General features: G+C 37.3%; 1 protein-coding gene across 1 annotated transcript in view; it reads left to right on the forward strand.

The window, feature by feature from the left end:
* Positions 1 to 20,894, forward strand: part of NRK (Nik related kinase) — a 2,110,367-nt gene that overhangs the window by 2,033,455 nt on the left and 56,018 nt on the right. Inside the window, exon 30 of the mRNA XM_044057244.1 lies at positions 15,659 to 15,798. Within this exon, the coding sequence (XP_043913179.1) occupies positions 15,659 to 15,798 (140 nt within the window). The remainder of the gene's footprint in view (positions 1 to 15,658; positions 15,799 to 20,894) is intronic.

A 20,894-nucleotide genomic window follows, 5' to 3' on the forward strand; every position in this document is an offset into this window, starting at 1 on the left:
TAAAGATAAGTAAATGTGTGCTATAATTCTGTCTCAAGAGAACATTTACAGGCAGCAGTAGCACAAAATCACATTTTTGGTCCTTAGATTAGCAAAATTGAAAGTGTGAATGATGGGAGTGTACAATCCTGGAAATGTATACTACATCTGAGATTGCAGAGTTTAAGCATACTTTTTAACTGTGTTTTGTATCTACTGTTTAGTAGCTAGGGTGTCGGGATGATGCACTCTTTGTCAGAGAGATAAAAATCGCCCCCTGTCCATAAATGCTTTAAAGGTTTTACAATTTTCTTTTAAATTTGCTATTTTATGCACTTTTTTGCACAGTTCTAATATTTGCACTTCCAGCTGTATCAGCCTGCATGATACCTCAGACCTTGTGATCATTACAGAAGTGTGTCCTGAATGTTGCTGTTTAAGATTATGTTAAGGGACCTGCTGTCACTACGTATCTTCTTAATAGGCTGTAAATTGCATTCACGTTTAATGATGATTGAAGAGCCGCATCACTTGAATGTGGCTTGATCAAGTCATAGGATCTGTAGTATTTTGTTTTAAGATGATCTTAGGAAATGCATTTAACTGTTTCACTGCAAAAAAAGTAACCCCATTGTGGGACAGTAATCAAGAAGCACAAGGAAATGTCCTCTTCTTAAATCGGTAAGAGCCACCCTACCATTAGGAAATTTACACTGACCCATCTGTAAATAGTTTCCAAAGGTATTCTTTTTTTCCCCAACACTTTACTATAACCTCTTTTAGCAGACGCCAGACACCAATTGCAAAAAAAAAAAACAAAAAACAAAAGCTCAGCTAAATGTATTAAGTTAATGCTAACCTTGGCTTGATTGTGACAATATAAAAGCTGTTTCCTTTCAACTATCTTATTTTCCTTCTGCCAGCTTACAGACAATCCATTGCCAGGCTGTTGCCCTAAGACAGTTGTTGAATATCGACACTTTAGTCCCTTCTGTCACTTCTTACAGAATATTTCAAATCTCATCTCGCGTAGGTACTGTGGCAGAAATCTTTTTAGTGTAATCCACGGGTATGTCGCTAGGGATCCACCACATTATGTGGTCCGGGGTGTAAGACTTCAGAAGAGAATAAACCACTGAACCCTATGGAATGTTTGCAGAATGGCTTTGAACTTCTTCTATACTTTGAATCACCTTATTCATCTAGTCAAGAAATAAATCAGTTGGTGGACAGACCCTCACAGTGTACCAAAAGAATGCCTCTGAGGAGTCCTGTAGTAACGTAGCCACTGACAACAGATTGTTTGGATTTGCCTGGGTAGCCCACTTTAACAATCTCAAAGCACAAAGCAACTAATCTCAGTAAAAAGATCTAAATGAATCCGTCTGAAAGAAATGAAATCAGCGTACAAAGCCACAACAGATTCCAGGCAAAATTTCTTTACAGGTCACCTGCAAAGGAGTGCAGAAAACACCACTGCAATGTGACATAGCAAAAAAAGGGGGAACCAAATCATTCCATTTCTGCAAAAAAAAAAACATTGTCAGCCTGTATTGGCCCATTCAGCACAATATTTATCTTTCAATACTGTCTCTCCTGGGTCTCCAGAGCAAACTTGCAGAATTACTCGGGGAGACAGACAATTGGAAACTGGATCCAGAGACTTTTCAGAACATTACACAGATGTGGAGCCTGGCACTCATTTCAGTCAGCTCCAGGCCCTTTATTCCCTGATTTTTTTCAGATTGTTTGGAAAATAGTTATCTTCTCTTCTCTTTCCCACAAACTCAGAATTTACCTTATGCCTTTCTACCCTTTGTTCAGTCCAGAAAATATACTTCTCAAAGAAAAGCAGGACAGAAACAGAGTTACAATAATTGCAACATGAAAACTAAAGTAGACATTGTTTTTCTCTTCTAAGCTAGTCACCCTTTCTCAGTGGCTCTTTTCTCTATACAAGTTCTTAATAACATAGCAAGACAGAACATACCACATTCTAGCATCAAGACTTCAGAATTTCTGAGCTTGGATATGATTTTAAGAATTTGTGTCTTTAACTCAACATATGGGTTGTTGAATGTCAAGGCATTGCATTCACAAGAGCAACAACAAAAAGCCAGCACTTCGACTACACAGGACGATGAAATAAAATATAAACCCCAGTGGAGTACCAGCATATTCTTAAGTATCAACTACTAAATAAAATATTAAAAAAATCCATTTTGTTGCAGGAAAGAGACTTGAACCTTCAAACCCCTTTACTTAAGTGTACTGATTGCAGGGTTACACAGTTGTCAAGCGTGCAACTCTGTGAACTCTGCTATCCAGGAAAAGCACAGTTCATTTTGGGATAAAAGGATTTTTAAACATCTTTATTGCTGTTACTAACATAAATCTGTTAGTGTTATATACATTTATATGCAAACTTCACGTTATTTCACATAACACACATTTCTGTAATCTTAATTATAACAGCATTCATTGTGTCCCTGTGGTGCTAGTACTCAAGTCTGTTTTTTCAGGGCATAATTCTTAATAATTTGTTTTTGTTAAGAGAACTCATGTATCAGTAATACAGAATTTCAGTGTTCTCTCATTAATTCTTATGTGAGAAAGTTAGAAGTATCATTTAACAACATATATACTCACAAAAACTGTATTCCATTATATGCCCCACACACTTTATCTAATGTACAGTAATTCTTATTACTTTTGTAGGTAACCTCCTATTCCTTTACTGTTGTTTTTATTCCCTTACTTTGTGTTACTTTCAAACTTCTGTCTGAAAACACTGTGATGAAAGGAGATACTGCCAGCACAGCTAGCTGGAATTTTGTAAGTAATTATATGTGTTTGGTGAACATCGAGATGATTCATACAAGATGCTTGTGTTACAAATGTATTAGAACTGTATGTCATGTGTGTATCAAACTGCTTGTACAGACATATATATTGAAAATGTATTTGTAAAGTGCTGTTTGAAATGTAACCACAGTGTGCCCTACTGGAAAAGAACAGAAATGTACATGCACTATTGTAACATGGAAATCTATATATTTTAACAGTGGAAACTGGAATAAAGAAGATTAACCTCAGAACAGTAAACTTTAGAAAAATATCTAAAAATTGGTTTGTTCCTAATAAAATTAGTTTTTTTTCAAATCATAGGCCCCTTGCACATGAAACATACACGTGTTCCTTGATACACCATCCTGACTGTATTAAATTATATTCCTTGTATAATACAGTACAGTTGTTATAGGGCGTTTTAAATGTATTGTTTTGACCATTTTTCCAGTAAACAATGAAACAAAATGCATGCGCCAATAATGACAAAACTGCCCAGTTCAGAACATGTCAAACTTCTACAATCCACCAGTATCAGTAAATATGCACAATCTCTGCAGAAGTAAAAGTCATCTAAATAATTCCACATTAAAGAGCTCTGTAACTAATGAAGAGGTTCCTGCTAGCAAACAACTTTATATTTCATTGTTTCATCTACAAATAAAGTTCCTGTTGCCCTTGAGGAATAAATTGCCTATTTTATATTTAAAAAAATGATAAACTAGTACTATTGCAATAGGGAATGGATGGCACACTGATAACATAGTTACTAGGTATCTCTGCCAAAGAGGACATTCTCAGGACTGCAGCATCCACCCCCTTTAAAAGTACAACAGTTTATCTACATACTGTGGGAAAAGAACCCACAGCCTTCTGCATCGAAAGCAAGTACACTACCTGTTGTGCTATTAACAATGCAAGCAGACTCAGCATAAACGGCACTAAACCTTTCTTCCCCTGAAGCTCATAGCTCCTTGTAAAATCCACTTGACACTCAACTATATTTCTCAACTTTGCAGCACTTGAGCACAAAAAATCTGGAAAAAGTCAAAATTTTTTGGAGGGGGCAAAAGCCCCAAAACCAGGGACACATTTTAAATATTGCTTGTATAATCTTGGAAAATTGCTAGAATAAAATGCTGTGCTACCGCCATGCACTTCACTACCAAGTCTTGAACCCAGGACCCTGTACACTACAGTCAGAGCAATATACCACTATGCCAACTTGCTGTTTATTGAAAGACAGGAAAACTGAAACTGAAATGGCTATCATTTAGTGAATTCAGTTCTCACCATAGCTCTCAACCTCTTAGCACAAAATACCTAGACAAAGCCAATAATGGGGGAATACAGCCACCAAACATATTCAGAGAATTCAGTTCTCACCATAGTTCTCAACCTCTTAGCACAAAAAACCTGGACAAAGCCAATAATGGGGGAATACAGCCTCAAAATAGGGACAAATTTCAAATATTGATCTTATAAACTTAGAAAATTGCTGAATAAAATGTTTGTGTTACCATGTACTTTCTGAAGAATATGAAGTCTGAAATTCAAATGTCTGCCATTATTTGGTGAATTCAAAATCCCAAAAAAACCACAGATTTTATGAGGAATAGAAAAGAACAAAAGTATGAGGCAGAAATCTGAATACTTTTCACAAGTGGTGGTGGGTAGGGAATTCAGGCTTTTGCTACCTGCACCCAAGGTTCGGGGTTTGATTTTGAGTTGCTCTCTAGCCACCAGTTATAATTAACTGGGGCACACACACATACACACACACACACACACACACACACACACACACACACACGCACACACACAGACTGCAGACCTTTCAGACTTCCAGTCTATACAGTTACACACACAGAGACTGCAGACCTTGCAGTCTGATCCTCTTCCTGTCTATGCAGTTGTAACTGCATAGACTTCTGGGGCATCTGTAGACTGCTGCCTTCTTTCCTAATCTGGACTGGTTAAACACCAGTCTAGATTTGAGTTCTGAGTATGCATGCGTGGAGTGCCGGGACTTGTTATTTTTTTTTGCTTGTTTTTGTACAGCTGGGGGGCTGCAGTCCTGCAGTCCAGTAGCACGAGCCGCCACTGGCTAAATGTATTTAGCCTGTTCAGCTGCTGAGTTGTATCCTGTCTGTTTTACATTTCTGTCTTACTATCTGGATTTTTGCTGTTATAATGTGTTATCAGTTTCTACTACTATGTATACTTTGACAGAACAACATGCCAAGCTGCACTGAAAAAGTCAGTACACTTAAGAAGAGGCATCTGGTGGTTCGACAGTTCAAGTATTTCTGTTAATATATGTGGAGCTTTTCTCCCCAGGCCTCTGCTGTAAATGGACCTGGTCCAGTTCGACTGCCCCCAGTTAACAAATGTAAAATAAATGAAAAAAAAAATAAAAATAGTATAATTCTCTTAGATTTAGTCAGGAATATAGTAAAGCGTACTTTAGATGTTTTTCTTTATTTGTGTGAGCCTATTGTACTGCAATGTTATTTTAAATATTCTCTGTGGTTTTGAACTTGTGACTGATCTGTGTAGAGATATTTTAGTTTTGAGACTACTGGCATATTTATTTGGTGACACTGTGTGGGCCACTCCTATTAGCCTTACTCTTGGTCAAACTACAATTTGTATTAGTATTAATATTACACAGTAAGGCTGGACGCCCTTTGTTAAGGGCCTTAAAGTAGCTGATAAGGGATTCTGGTGGCAGTGGTAACTACCGTACTGTCTGGGCAGAAGGGGGCATAGCTAGTAAACTTGTACCAGCCTTTCCCAGGTGTGAGTGTGTCAAGTTACTTGGTCAGGGACATGAAGCACTGGTTGGACAGAGAGAGTGTGTTGGAGGACTTGGCTTGGAACCTAGGCTAAGAAATCAACTCTATAGCTGTGCCAGTGGGGAGTCTTATTGGGGATCTGGAGAAAGAGGGAGGAAACCAGTCCCGGATTGACTGTGGTCTCTGTGTGCTCTTAATGGAAATTGCACTTGATGCAGACAGCTGCATCTAAAAATACTGTGTGTGTGTGTGTACCTGTCATACTCTCAGTGAACGTCCCCCACTGTTGCCAGCTGTGAGGACTGAGGCTCCTTGATTACTGGTCCAGTGGAGGGTCTTCACACACACATCGTTAAGTAGGAATCTAAAAAAAGATTTAGAATTGTTTGTGCTTCAACAAATAAGTACTTTGTGAAACTCACATGAAACACATTTGATAAATCTGGCACTCATAACTACATACTTCCATACTTTTAGACAAGGAAATATTGCCTTCAAAAATGGAGATGGCCTGTGCCATGGACTACCACAAAAGGAGTAGGCCCCTTGAACTGTCGAACCACCAGTTGCCTCTTCTTAAGTGTACTGACTTTTTCAGTGCAGCTTGGCATGTTTTGTCAAAGTATACATCTCCCATCATTTCTGTTTGTCAGCTTTTCCATAAATAGCAGCCAAAGCTGCCTGTTAAACTCTTCTTAACAGTTGTCCTTCAATAAGGCCTCCCAAAATATATTTCTACTTTCTGAGTTTTTTGGACCATGCTGAAAAAGTAAATGTTCTCTTTTTGAACCACCTATCCACTATAAATGTTAAGTAGCTTTTTTTGGAAAGCAGTTTTTCTTAGTAGTTGCAACATCCAAGAGAAGGATTTCCAAATGCTATGGTGCAAGCCAGCATACACAGTTTCCACATGGAAATGATGTCTTTAAAAACTGTTCCTCTTTTTATGCTTAAGATGGTCTTAGAGGTCTCTCTGAACAATCGTTTTAGTGCAGTTAGTGGAATGGAGAGAGCATCTTTTACCTAAAATTGATGTGCATAGGCAACTAAGATACTATAACAAGAGAACTCATGGATTCATAAAGCAAGCTCAGTTTATTTTGAAAAAAAGGGAGGCGAAAGAAAACCTTGCATGTAGCCAGACATACACTTCAAGTGGTTATCCATGCCATATTGTTTTTGTGACAATAAACCTTTACTTTTAATGCATATTCTGGTATGGCAGGTGCAACCTCATCAACTTATTTTAAATACATTTCTGAATGAGATATTTTGGAAGCACAGGGTGACCAGCTGTCCACACTTTAGCCAAGCACTATAAGTTAGAAACACTAGACTGGGTAGGATATTTCGTGTCACAGTAGTTCCTGTAACTGTCTTCCTTCCAAGATAAAGATATAGTAAGCAATAGGCATCCTTCAATCACAAAGGATCATAGGTTTGTGCCTCAGTTGGACTGACTCGAGCAGCATCTTCTGTAGCTGTGCAGTCCAGTCTGGGAGTAGCAGTCCTTTCTGCATTCTGAGCAGCAGTAAGCAGATGTTCTAGTATCACAGGCATGGATCTTCCAGAGGGCTCTCTTATCCTCTGCTCTTCTTGCCAAGGTGGTTTCATACATAGCGAGAGCTTCTGTCACTTCTCATTTCTAGGCATACTTGTCTGAGGAAAGAGAATACCAGATGTTCGCAGCCTCACATTCAATCTCTGGTCACGCTTGTATATGTTCTTGTAGCGCAGTTTGGGTCACTCTTTTGGCCTCTTTCCAGACTCCAACCTCTCCAAAAAGAAAGTCTTTCCAAATTCATCCATCATGCATTAGACATGAACCAACCAGTGCATATGCCTCTTTTCAGGAAGGTGAATATGGAGTTGGTGCCCGTCATTTCAAGTAGTGTGCTGTTGTGGACTTTGGCCTGCCATAGTATACCAGTTGTGCACCTGAGGCAGTGCTTATGGAATACATTGAGCCACTGCAAAGTCCATGTTTCTCTGGCATGCAGTAATGTGCTCAAAGCATAGGCTGTGTAAGCCAACACCTTAGTGTGCACAGTGACCTTATAAGCCCATACTCTATCAGCCTGGAAAACGTTGTGGTGGCTTTTCCATTGTGCTAGTTGATCTCACTGTCGAGCAACAAGTTGTCAGAGATTGTCGAGCCTAGGTACGCAAACTCATGGGCAACCTCCAGCTGCACACACTGATTGATGGCTCATTGCCCATGCATTACAGAGAGATGGCAGAAAAGTTAAACCTGTAAGGTGAGTATTCTAAATGTTTTCTGTGAGAACGTTACTTTGTAAGTTAGTGATTTTGCTGAACTTGCACATTTGTACATTAAATTTCAAAATATATAATTTGTGTGGCCTTCTTGAATTACTACACTGTTTGTGACCCCACCTCCCAAATTCATGTTCTGTGCATGTTCACACTTTACTCCTAATTTAAAAAGTTATGTTCATTGCTTATCAACTTGGGTCACCTCCACTTCTCACCAAATGAAGTCATGTTTAGTTGTCCAGGATGTCTGTCTTGCACCTCCTGAGGTTACATTTATTTATTTATTTATTGACATTTGCTGACTGGGAAAACTTCACTGGGTCAGAGACCCATTTTCAGTGGAGGCCTGGGGGGAGGGGAAAGCCCCACATAACAGTTCAAGCTTAAAAAAGAATCTACATATAAATTAAAAAATAAACAGACAATTTGTACAATAAGAAGTTAAACAGTGACATAATTAATGCCTAGATCAATTCAAAAAGGTCAAAATATATGGTGTACAGTCAAGTACAATATGAGGATTGACCGTCTGATTTACATGTGATTACAAAGAGGTAGGAAACGAAGAGGTAGAGTTAGACAGTAAGCATATGTGTTGACCCAGACAAGTACAAGTAGACTGTGGCTATTGAGACACAAGGACTTGGAAGTATAGTGATAGAAATAGCAATATTGAGTGTGAACACGTTAATTAGTTTGCACTAGCAACAGAAAAGAAGTAGTAATGGAGTTTGGGACAGTGGATTTACATGGAATTATGGTGGTTTTGGATTTTTTAAACAGGTACAGATAAAATTGTTAGGGTAATGGGAGTTTAGTTTAGCTTTGAAGTTATTTATGGAGTCTAGCTGAGTGAAGAAGGAAGGTAGATTATCCCAGAGCTTAGTAATCTTATAAGAATATAGGCTCTGACCGGCTCTCTTGTTGGGTTTGGACATACTTAAAAGCGGCTTGTTTGTGGAGCGTAGGTTGCACATTGTGAAATAAGTTTGTAGGATAGGTTGAAGTGATGGGCAGTTATTAGATTTGTAAATGGGTTTATGGGCAAGAGTGAGTTGTCTGTAGTGTAGATAGTGAGGGAATTCAAGCCAGAATTTAGCCTTCGTTTCCCACCTCTTGAAATCATTTCTTTTGGTTTTGTTCAGTGTCCTCCCTGACAAGCATTTATCTTCAGTGCTTGTTGATTAGGGCTACTGTCCCCAGTTTCTGAATCCATATTCAATGCTTGTATTTTAAAGGATGCTACAGAGGTTACTGATCGTGCTTCACAGCTTCATTGACTAAAGTTTGTTCTTGATCTCCAGTTACATTCTTTGTGGTTTCATGTCCTCCGCTTGTCAATACAAGCTTCTTCTGAATATGTTTATTTTTATTATCTCTACCTGTCAGTGAGCTGCTTTTAAGTTGGATTCTCTAAAATATGTATGCGTATAGCTTTTGTCTTTGCTCTTCTTACATGGCTCATGGCTGAAAGTAGTGTAAAATGATCTTTCTACATAATCAGTTATCAAATGATAATGTTGACATTGTTGGGAAAACAAGCATATTAAAGCTATAGTCTATAGAAAATTTCTCTTACAGATCTGCTAACAGATATTTTAAGATAATTACTCATCTAATACAGCTCAATCTTGATCTGCTGCTAATGTGTCAAACTCATCCCATTTCTCGCTGTGTCCTCCAACATGGTGCTCTTTTTCCCCCTTTATATACACTGAATTAAATTTCCATTGCTACTTTGCTACTACTTCCATATTTATTAGTACTGCCACTTTACTCACCGCTTTTTTCTGTGCTTCATGCCCAACTCAGTGGCATAGATTGACGGAGCCCTGGTTATGTCCCACTAGACTGGAGTTTGTTTAGCTGCACCTACAATGTAGGTGCTAGGTGGAACATAGAGAGGAAGGAAGGAGTGGAGCCCACTCATGTCTCGGGGGGGGGGGGGGTTGCTAGTCTTCATGGGCATATGCTCAAGCAAGATTATCACTGACAGAGACTAGTTAGGACAGTCTGTCGTGTCTTATGACTAGGGACAGGGTTGCTTGCTGTGATATCCCCCCCCCCCCACCATTAGAAGTGAGGGATGGCCCAGCATGGCCAGCCCATTTGCACAGCTACCCACAGGTAGGTAACCTGTGCTTGTACAGGGAGACTAGGACAAATCAGAAAATATTTCAAAACACCCCTGATGGCACCTGAATGATGCCCCCACTAAATCAGCCTTCTCCCCAGTAAAGGGGTCACTTGGCCGAGAAAGGAGTGGATGTTCATCAGACACTGGGGGCACAGAAAGACAAAAAAAAACTTTCTCTATATAACATGTCTCCTGTAATTACTAAGACAAGAAACAGTAATACTTGTAATAATAAAAATACCAGGTACCAAAAGGACTTAGAGTATTTAAGTTACCTTTTGGATTTGACAAAGATAGTGAATTTTTCAATGAATTAACTACAATTTTTGATGATGCTGGTAAACAGTTAATTAAGTTGATTATTAGAAATAACAAATTTAAGTTAGCAGAATTAAGTAAATTGTTAACAACACTTGACAACAGTATAAGAAATGACTTGTTATTTGAGTGTAGCAAATTTAAATTGGATAACATATTAGCAGACATTAATAGATATGTCAGCAAAGGTCTCGATATTAAAAACGAAAAATTACATAGGGATACCAATGATTATTCAAATAACCGAGCTTATGCACATTTTAGAGATTACAAGCGATGTGATGCATTTAAGAGAATTAGTACATCTAATGTTAGTACAAGATATAGAGATGTTGTTTTAAATAATGACAATGATCAAACACAGAACAGAGAAAATGTGGATTATGATAATTTTGGTGAGCCTTTTTTAGAAGAACAAGTACTACGCAGGTCGGAACACTTAAAAGAGCGTTACCAGGGTCAGCAGCAACCACAGCACTACTACCAAAACAACAACAGAGGCAGATTCAGACAAGCGCAGCATCAATATTAACAGATAGCTTATCTGTATTAGACTGCGACTTGTATGCTAATTCCTTGGATAATAGTGCCTATAGTGCTGTTATACTAGCTAATAATGACCTAAACTATTTTAATGATGCAAATGTTGAACTTTTTCGAACTTCTAATGAATGTATAAATTCAGAAGAAGTTGAGCTTGTAGAAGGTGGATTTTTTTATAGCCAAAACTTGAATGTTAATATTGCTAGTGAAGTAACAGTATTACAAACAACTGAGGATTTAAATTGTGAAGTTATCACAGAAGGAGGTTTTTCTGTCTATAATTACACAGATAAAAACTTGGGAGGTGGTTATGTATCACTTTTTAAAAAGGGTTTTAAATTTGTTCCAACTTTTAAACCTGATTTAGGAGTAGTCCTGTTAAATCTGAAAGCATATGTGAGACTACTTAATTTAAAAATGTTTTTTAAAGGAAGAACTGATAAAACCAATTATGAAGAACGATTTTTGTTAAAAAGAACAAGTACTTTCATACCACCTAGTAATCCTATTATTCATTTATTTGAAATGTTTTGTGAATTACAATTGAGAAAAGTGTGGAAAGAAGGACAGAATTCAGATGATAACCTTACAGTAGCTGAAAGGTTTTGCTTGAAGGAATTAAGTGCTTCTAGTGATTATAGAGTAATGAAACCAGATAAAGGGGGAGGTGTCGATATTATGAATAGTATAGATTATATAAACAAGATGACTGATATGCTTAATGATGAGAGCACTTATTCTGCGGTGTCAAAATATGACATTATTAAGGCATATCTGCAGTTGTATGAATTACTTATGGATGGTGGAATAATGTAACAGGAGTATGAATATATGTTAGTTGAATACCCTGTGACACCATCCATATTTGGAATACGGAAGATACACAAGAATGTTAAAAAAAACCCTTTTTAGACCTATTGTGGCAGCAAAATACTCTAAACTAGAAGCAATTGCACATTTCATAGACATTAATTGTAGTGAAGTAACAAAGAGTATCAACCATGTATTAAAAGATTCATGGCACTGCTTGGGAATTCTTGAGGATTGTAACACAGTTAATCTGGATGAATTATATTTAATTACAATAGACATTGTCAATTTGTTTTCTATTATACCTTTAAAAGAGGGCTTAGAACTTTTTGATGGAAGTTTAGAATTTTATGGTAAGATGCATATGGCTAAACGTAAGACCTTAGTAAGCTTAATGGAGATGGTGCTTGACAATAACTTTTTTAAACATGGGGGCGAACATTACAAGCAATGCTCTGGAGTAGCTATGGGGGCAAGATGTGCCCCCATTTACGCCAATTTAGTTTTAGCCATGTGGGAAAAGCAGCACCTTTTCACAAGTAATTTTTGGACAAAGATAGATATATACCTGAGATTTCTTGATGATATACTATTATTTTGGAAGGGTAATATAGATGAATTTAATGAATTTGTGGAATATTTGCACAGTACAACGTCATTTCTTAAATTTACGTTTCACATTAGTAGAGACTCATGTGAATATCTAGATATAAAATTGTACAAGAAGGAAGGTAAAATTGAGTCTAACATTTACAGGAAAAGAACATTTTCAAATTCCTATTTGCACTACAAAAGTTGCCACCCTACTTTTCAAAAAACATAATTTGGTAAAGGGACAAATGGTGAGGCTCTCGAGGATGATCAGTGAAGACTCTATGTTTAATTATGAGATAGAGAATTTATCTGACATGCTAATGGAGAGAGGTTACCCATATGATTTATTGATTAACATCAAAAATGAGGTAACTAGTAAGAGAAATTCTGATTAGAAACCAATATTGAAATATGGTATAGAGAATCAACATAATAGTAAAAAAGGTGCTAGCAGTTTGAAATCAAAAGCCATGGTACTACCATTTAGTAACCTTACACCGGTTATGTTGAGTAGTATTAAAGACGCATGGGAAAAAGTTTTTTGTAATCAAGCAGATATTTTGCAAGACTTAGGTCAAGCCCCAACTATTGTTTTTAGTAGGGGCAAGAATCTTAAAGACTATTTTGAGAGTGAAGTTTTATTTAGAAATTCTAAAATGAAAAAAAATGTGTTTTTTGTAGATTTATTATGGACGGGACTTATGTTACAATAAAGGGATATAAAAGAACTATTAGATGTCCAGGGCACGTAAATTGCAACACTAAGTTAGTAATTTATGTAGCAATATGTTTATCATGCCAAGCATTCTATATTGGGAAGACTATTAGGAAGCTAAAAGAGAGAATAAATGAGCATGTTAGAGATATTAAAAATAAAAAAGAAACCAATTCATTATATATGCATAGTAAAAACTGTCCAGATTTTAAGAGATTTCTTTTCTTTGTGATTGACAGGATCCCACAAAACATTGACAAAGAAGGTGATGTTAATGCACTGCTTGAGTTTAAAGAGTGTTTATGGCAACTTAGGTTAAACGCGTGTAGCAAGCCAGGAATAAACGAACACATTTCCATAGCTAGTTATTTAAAAATGAATTCCTTCAAAATCTAATGTTATTTTTAAATTGTTAACAGTTTTATTATGCTAACTTTGATATTTATATTTATGTGTACGTAATATATATATATCTTTTAAAATACATTTTTAGTTATTAATTATATTAACAAGTATTTTTAATGTTAGTTGAGTGTGTATTTAGTATTTCTATTATGTCAAATATGACTTTATATATTTTTTTAAATGTTTTAAGGCATAATTTAATGAATAGTTATATGTTACAATTTATAATAACTTTTCAATTAACTACTATAAATTAATGTAATGTATATAATTTTTGTGTAGTTTTTTGTGAAGTTTTTATGTATGAAGTTCTAGTATGTGAATTTATTTGTTGTATACATATACATAAGTTACACAAGTTATTTTCAAATGAATCTCAATTAAGTATTAAATATACACATTTTTAAATGTTTTTAGGTAATTAAACAATTGTAAGTAATTGATACAATTAGATATAGTATATAAATCAGCTGCTTTAATTTTAACATCACTCTGATGAAACCCGCGTTTGAGATGGGTGAAAGCGCTCAGTTTTTGCTGTTATATTAAACCTTTTTCATTATATTCTGTGCATTTCGTTATGTCTCCTGTAATGTTTTAAACCTGGATTTTATTTATTTATTTTGTATTTTAACTTATGTTCTTCAAATGTGATGTTTCAACTCTAGTTTCCTTAAGTATTTGCTGTGCATTACTTATGTTAATTGCATATTTACAAATTCTGTTCCATTTTGTTTTCAAATTAGTCCACTCAAATCATTTTTGTAATATTTTTGTTATTCTGTTGTAAAATGTTTTCTATATTTCCATGTTCCCTCTGAAAATGGGCAAGCGGTTACACAGCAGGGCTAACCCACCCAACAATGTAAGTAAATAAATAATCAGTAAGTACAAAAATGAATAACCGTAAAACAGATTATTATTCTATTCCTGGGGTAGCCAAAAGAAATCCTTATGCTCTGGCGCTAGAAATAAGCAGTTTTATAATGGGCTAACTGGATGTCATATTGATGCATCCTAGCATTTGTTGCCTTATTTTTTAATCACCAGCAGATGTATGGAATTAAAATTGCTGGTAGTCTGATGAGACACATTGTAGGATACTTCTCTGAGATATAAATAGGGAGATACAAGTACAAAGTATTTGTTTCACTGTACTGTTTTTTGCATAGTTTTTGTTTCAATGATGATTGCATTTTGTATTTAAAATTTCTCATTGTGATTTAAACTTGAAGCACATGCTTGTTACATTTCTTATTTTTTGGCATTGTCTTCATCCATGACCACTGAACTTTGTCGCCTGATGGACTAATTCTTTCCTCTTCTACTGTCATTGGAGGATTTTAAGAGTGAGATCACTGTACTCAGTCTTGCTGGTGGGAGGGGGATTTCTTTTTGTATTGCTCTTTCATTTCACCTCTTCTTCATCAGCATGCTTGATGTAGTACCTGCTAAGCAGAGCCCTGTATGCGTGCATGCCTTTGCTGATCTGCTTGGCTCAGGGTTTGACTTAGTCTCTGTACATATGGAATGCACATCTGGGCCTTCCCTGCATAAGGTGCTCATGCAGTGGGACAGCCTGGTCCTTCACAGGATAAGCAAGTAAATATCAGCTGCTTACTTGAGTCCCTTTCTCCACGGTTTGGCTGCAGATTGAAGCCAATCAACTGGGAAGCAGTCAGAGCTTTAGTCCTCTCACATTGAGTTGGCTTCCTGTTTTCTTTTGTAGTTTCTTTCTCGGTATTTGGAATGGATCCATGCACATATCCCAGAAGTTCTTGCAGGTGAACCAAGACAAGGGACAAAACTGCAGTATTTGTTCCGCCAGTTGAACAATTACTTTTTTACAGCCCATGTGTGTGGCTTGCTTAATTTTACAGAATGTTGTGCACTCTTTCATCCCTCTTGTCATATTACTGCAGTAAATTATAAGTGCAAGTCCTCATTCACCATAGATGGATACTGTATTTGCAGATTAATCCGTATCATTCATAGATAAAAGTGGAAAAATAGGTTTCATTGTTTATAAGATATGCAGTATTTTGCTATAACTTAAAAACTGTCATTGGTACTCAGATGAAACAGACAAGTTAAAAACCTTTCCATATGTAACCCTTCATAGATCTTCTTTAGCATCTGATTTCATTGAAAGTCAATACTGCCAACAGTTTAGTTTCTGAAGTTATACTGAATGAATCCAAGGCTTTTTTAATAATACACTTTCATTTTGTTTAGCTTCTCTGCAGTCAAACCAAGTGATGGGCTGGGGAGAGAAGGCAATTGAGCTGCGATCCGTGGATACAGGGAATCTGGAGGGTGTTTTTATGCACAAGAGAGATCAAAAGCTCAAATTCCTCTGTGAAAGAAATGATAAGGTAAATATTTTAATAACTGGATATGTTGCTTCTATGTGAACTTATATTTGTAGGATCCTTATACTCTTATTTTTATGAAGAATAGATTAAAAATTTTAAATATAATCTGAAGTAGTTAACTTCATTTTATTTGCAACCTGTGGGTATTCAGATCCATATTGAATCCAAGCTGGCAACTTTTCAAGCATCTGCTGTGAGCACCAAGCTCCTCCCCCTTACCCATAACCCATCACCATCTCCTACCTTCTCCCAGATCTCATTTGCCACTTCATGCATCAGCATCATGATCCCTGTAGCTCTGAGCATAGGGTATTATAAGTGCTTTTTTGGTCGTTTTTCTAGATAGTGAGTGTGTGTTTTCAGTTAGTTCCCTTTCCTCCCCAAACGCTTGTTCGTCAGTTGAAAAAAAAAGTTTTTGTAAAGTAGTTTAGTGAAAACCCTCCCTACCTTAGATGTGAGTGCTGTTGGTGTGTCGGTATTAAGTACAGCTAACTGCCTTGTATTTCTTCACCTTTTCTTTAGTGACGCCCCTAATTTGAGTTCCTAGCCTTTTCTGTAGTCTATTTCACCCTCTATTTTGTGTCCCAGTAGATTCTTATCTCACACTTCACTCTTGTTATAACCTAAGTCTCTCCCTGCTACCCGCTTTACTTTCCTCCTTAACTCTACACACCTACCTTCTGACATTCACACTTTACTGATTGTTCTCCTTGACTCTTTTTTTCCCCTCTCTGGCTCTTCCCGCTCCATTCGTCCTGCAGGCTCACTCCGCTCCCCTATCCTACCCTGAATTCCCACCCACCCCAGTGATCCTGCAGTTATATATCCCAAGCCACACCCCTTCCACCTAATATTTCAATTACCAACCTAATTTCTCCTGGAGCTTCACATACATACACACCTACACTCATCACTCTTCATAATAACCGCCCAAATAGCCTATTCTGACTCCAATCTATCTCATTAACCATCCCCATTTCTTGCTGTCACTCTGTCTTTCTTAAGATGCCCTTACCTCACCAACCAAAACTAACAATCCCTGTTCTTTTACTTACTATAATACCTATTCTATCTATATCCTTTGTCCTTACCTTGTATGAAAATCTATATTATAGGGAATTCCTCCATCCCCTAAAACAAACATTGCCTCTAAGTCAACCAAGCTCCCATAACCATGCTAACATCACCTCTTCTTCAACCTACCTCTTCCCAAAGTATCATAGGTTAGCCCATATTACATTCCAGCAAGCCAGAAAGTCTCAAAATAGTGTCTACAAACTCCTAAAGTTCTTGCTTACTCTTCAGCAACACCCTTTACTCCACAGTGATATTCATCCCAACCCAGGACCATACAATAATATCCCACTCAAGCCCCACCAACCCCAGCCTTACCACCCCCTTTACCTCTACTAAAAATCCTAACTCTTTATTCATAAGTCTTAATATACAGTGCTTAATTAAATAACAAAATCAGCCAACTCCATGCTCTACTAGATACCCATTCCTTTGATGTCCTATGTCTAACAGAAACTTGGCTAAAACCAGTGACAGAGGATGATGAAGTCATCCCACCAGGTTACAATATAATAAGGTTAGACCGTACAACCAAAAAGGGTGTCTGGTAGCAATTCTGTTCAAGTCTGGGCTACAGGCTTCCACAGTAGATATACAACTACCTTTAGATAGTAATGCAGAAATCCTTATCTCAGAGCTTCAGATCAATGCTAACAAGTCCATTTATATAATATGCTCCTACCTACCTCCAGGCAACATCAGCATCCTTGAAACTATCCTCTGCTGGCTTTCCTCATCCTTCTCACAAGAAACCATTGTACTTAGCGATTTTAACATTGACTGGAATAGCTGTACCTCATCCAAACCTACACTCCATATAAATCTCTATAGCTTCTCACAAATTATAACCACACCGGCCAGAATCCATAAGCCTAGTAGAAAAGAAAGCACCTTAGACTGTATTCTAGTAAATAGCCATCCCCTCTCATATAAAGCAGATACCCTTCCTGACGATATAAGCAATCACTTCCTTACTTATATAATCAGGCAAAAAAAACTTCATTTCCAACCAAACCATCTTTAAAACTACACGGAACAAAAAAGATTTTAATCCAGTCAGCTTCGAAGCTGAGCTGCAAGCCTATGACTGGTCTCCCTTAAAACAACTTCCACTTGAGGAAGCAGTATCCTATTTTACCTCCAAATTCCTACAAATCCTGGAATACCAGGCCCCTACTAGATGTATAAGAACTGGAAGTAAAGCCGCTCCATGGCTCACTAAAGAGACTAGACAAAAAATTATATTAAGAAATAAGATCTGGTCTAAATGGAGAAACACTAAAAACCAAACTGACCACCAGAACTATAAACATTTAAGAAATGCCACTAAAAAATCAAGACTCCTTGATAAAAAAAACTACTACTTTAAACTCCTGCACAAACATCAACAAAAACCACAAACTTTCTGGTCAGCTATAAATAAACTTTTACACCCAGGCCACACCAAGACTCCAACCCCTGTAGGATTCTCCTTAAACTCTCCCAATGAGATTGCTGATACCCTCAATACCTTATTTACAGAAACTGTACAATCTCTTGCTAACTCCTTACCTCCTGCTAGCTCATCCCTCCCATCCACCCTGACTAGCATACCCCCTACCTTTCATTTAAAGCCAGTTCATACATCTCTCATATTTACCCTAATTACCAAACTTAAACCATATACCCCCTCAGCTGATCTCCTACCAGCTGAATATCTGCAAATTGCATCAAAAGTACTATCCTACCCTATTTCCATACTTATCAATAGAACCATTACCGAAGGCTCTATCCCATCTTTCTGGAAAATCTCTCACATAATCCCACTTCACAAGGGTGGTAACGCAACCAAACTTTCGCCCCATTGCCCTACTCTCTCCTCTAGCCAGAGTAATGGAAAAATGCATCTACCAAGAACTACTTGATCACCTTCTCCAAAATAACCTACCGTCAGACTGTCAGCATGTTTTTGGGCCTTTCCGTAGTACTGCTACTGCTCTTTTATCCATCTCTGATTGCATTAACAAACATCGTAACAATAACAAGCTCTCTGCTGCACTCCTTATTGACTTTTCTAAAGCCTTTGATATGGTGAACCATCAAATACTTCTAGATATACTAAAAGCACTCTCATTCAGCTCACAGGCCCTACAATGGTTCAAGTCCTATTTAGAAAATAGACAGCAAGCTGTCCTCTGGGACAATAACCGTTCCACTCAACTTCCTATTACTCTAGGGGTCCCACAAGGCTCTCTCCTGGGACCTCTCCTCTTCTCGATATTTATTAATGATCTACATTTAAATATTCTTCAAGCCACCTGCATTCAATATGCAGACGATTCTACACTAGTGTGTACTGCCCCCCCGTCTGCTGAGCTTCAAACCATTGCTCAAATTTTATTTAACTCAGTGGAGAAATGCCTCCTACTAAATGCCAAAAAAAACAAAACTATTGCTTTTTACTCCAACACTGAAGTCCTCTCCTATTCTCACTGTCAAGGCCAATAATGGTACTATCATTGCACCAGACCCAACTACCAAACTATTAGGCATAACAATTGATCAACATCTTAACATTGACTCGCATATTAACACGACTATCAAAACTGTTTGCACAAAACTTGGCGCTCTCTACAGAATAAAATCTTTTCTAACCCCTGAAGCCAGAACCACCATTGCCCATACCCACCTAATTCTACCCTCTTCTATGCCTCACCCATTTATAGCAATCTTTCCAAAAGTAACCTTAATAAACTAGCAACCTCCTATAACAACATTGCCAGATTTGCCACTGGTTCACCATTTAGAAGGCACCATTACCTAAATCTCAAACAGCTTGGATGGCTAGAACTGCAAAACCAGGTACTACTTCAACAACTTAATATCACCCATAAAATACTTTATCAGCCCACCAATACTGCTACTCTTAGTAGCCTAATCTCTCCCTATAGTAATCTTACTACCCTTCGCTCAGAAAATAAATTACTAGTAAACATCCAGAAATCCTATAATAAAGCAGGTGACTCCCTCTTCTCTAATTCAGTAGGGAAAATGTGGAACAGGCTTCCCAGCAATCTACAATTACTTTCATCATTACCACTCTTCAGAAATCAAATAAAATTACTCCTTAAAACACAATGGCTATGCCCATGCACTAACCCTGATTAAAACTAACTGTATAACATTACTGTTTTTCACCCTCCTTCAACAACCTAACCTGATTACTAAGCCTCTTTTTGGCTTTAATTTTTCAAGTCTTCTAGTGTCTACAAACTACCCTGTAATACATATAATTGGAAAATTACCCCTGCTGCAGGCACCTGTATTTCAGCTTTGAATGTATACCATCAGTTTTACTTGAGTGTATAATTCTGAACAAACAATCAATTTTAATCTAACTTACTTTTCCTACTCTTTTATGTGTCAAAGGTCAACCCCTTAACCTTGACATTTGCTTCTGTACTACTGTATTACTAAACTGTGTACCCATGATTCTTTTCATGAAGTTTCTACAGTGTTAACCTACAGAAATATATTTTAATGTTTTATTTGAGGTTTATTGTGTTTTTTCATTTTTTTGTAATACTGTTATATTAGCATAGTTTGGAGCTTATCTCCCCGGGCCTCTACTGAAAATGGACATGTATCCTGTAAGACTAGCCTGGTCAGCAAATGTAAAATAAATAAAATAAATAAATAAAATAAAAAGTAGGTTAGCTGTGTGTGTGTGTGTGTGTGTGTGTGTGTGTGTGTGTGTAGTACGGCTGATCAGCCAAAACCTACCTTTAAGAAATGCACAGTGTGTGGCCATAAGCTTTCACCGGCCGATGGTCACATTATGTGTGTTGTTTGCCTGGGTGTTCCCCATTTATCTGTACAGTGCAGTGTGTGCGCCGGATTTAATCCCAGGGCCTTAAAAGAAAGGAACTCCAAACTGGTGCAAAAGGCCTTCTACCTGCTTCCACTCTGGAGTCATCAGCCTCGGTTCCTGCAGCAGCTGCCCAATCTCCCCCTCAGGCTGGGACTCGCCCTCCCACTAGACT

Source organism: Protopterus annectens, chromosome 15.part0 (assembly GCF_019279795.1).
Source record: "Protopterus annectens isolate FY-2018-M chromosome 15.part0, PAN1.0, whole genome shotgun sequence".
In the NCBI taxonomy this organism is placed as follows: Eukaryota; Metazoa; Chordata; order Ceratodontiformes; family Protopteridae; genus Protopterus; species Protopterus annectens.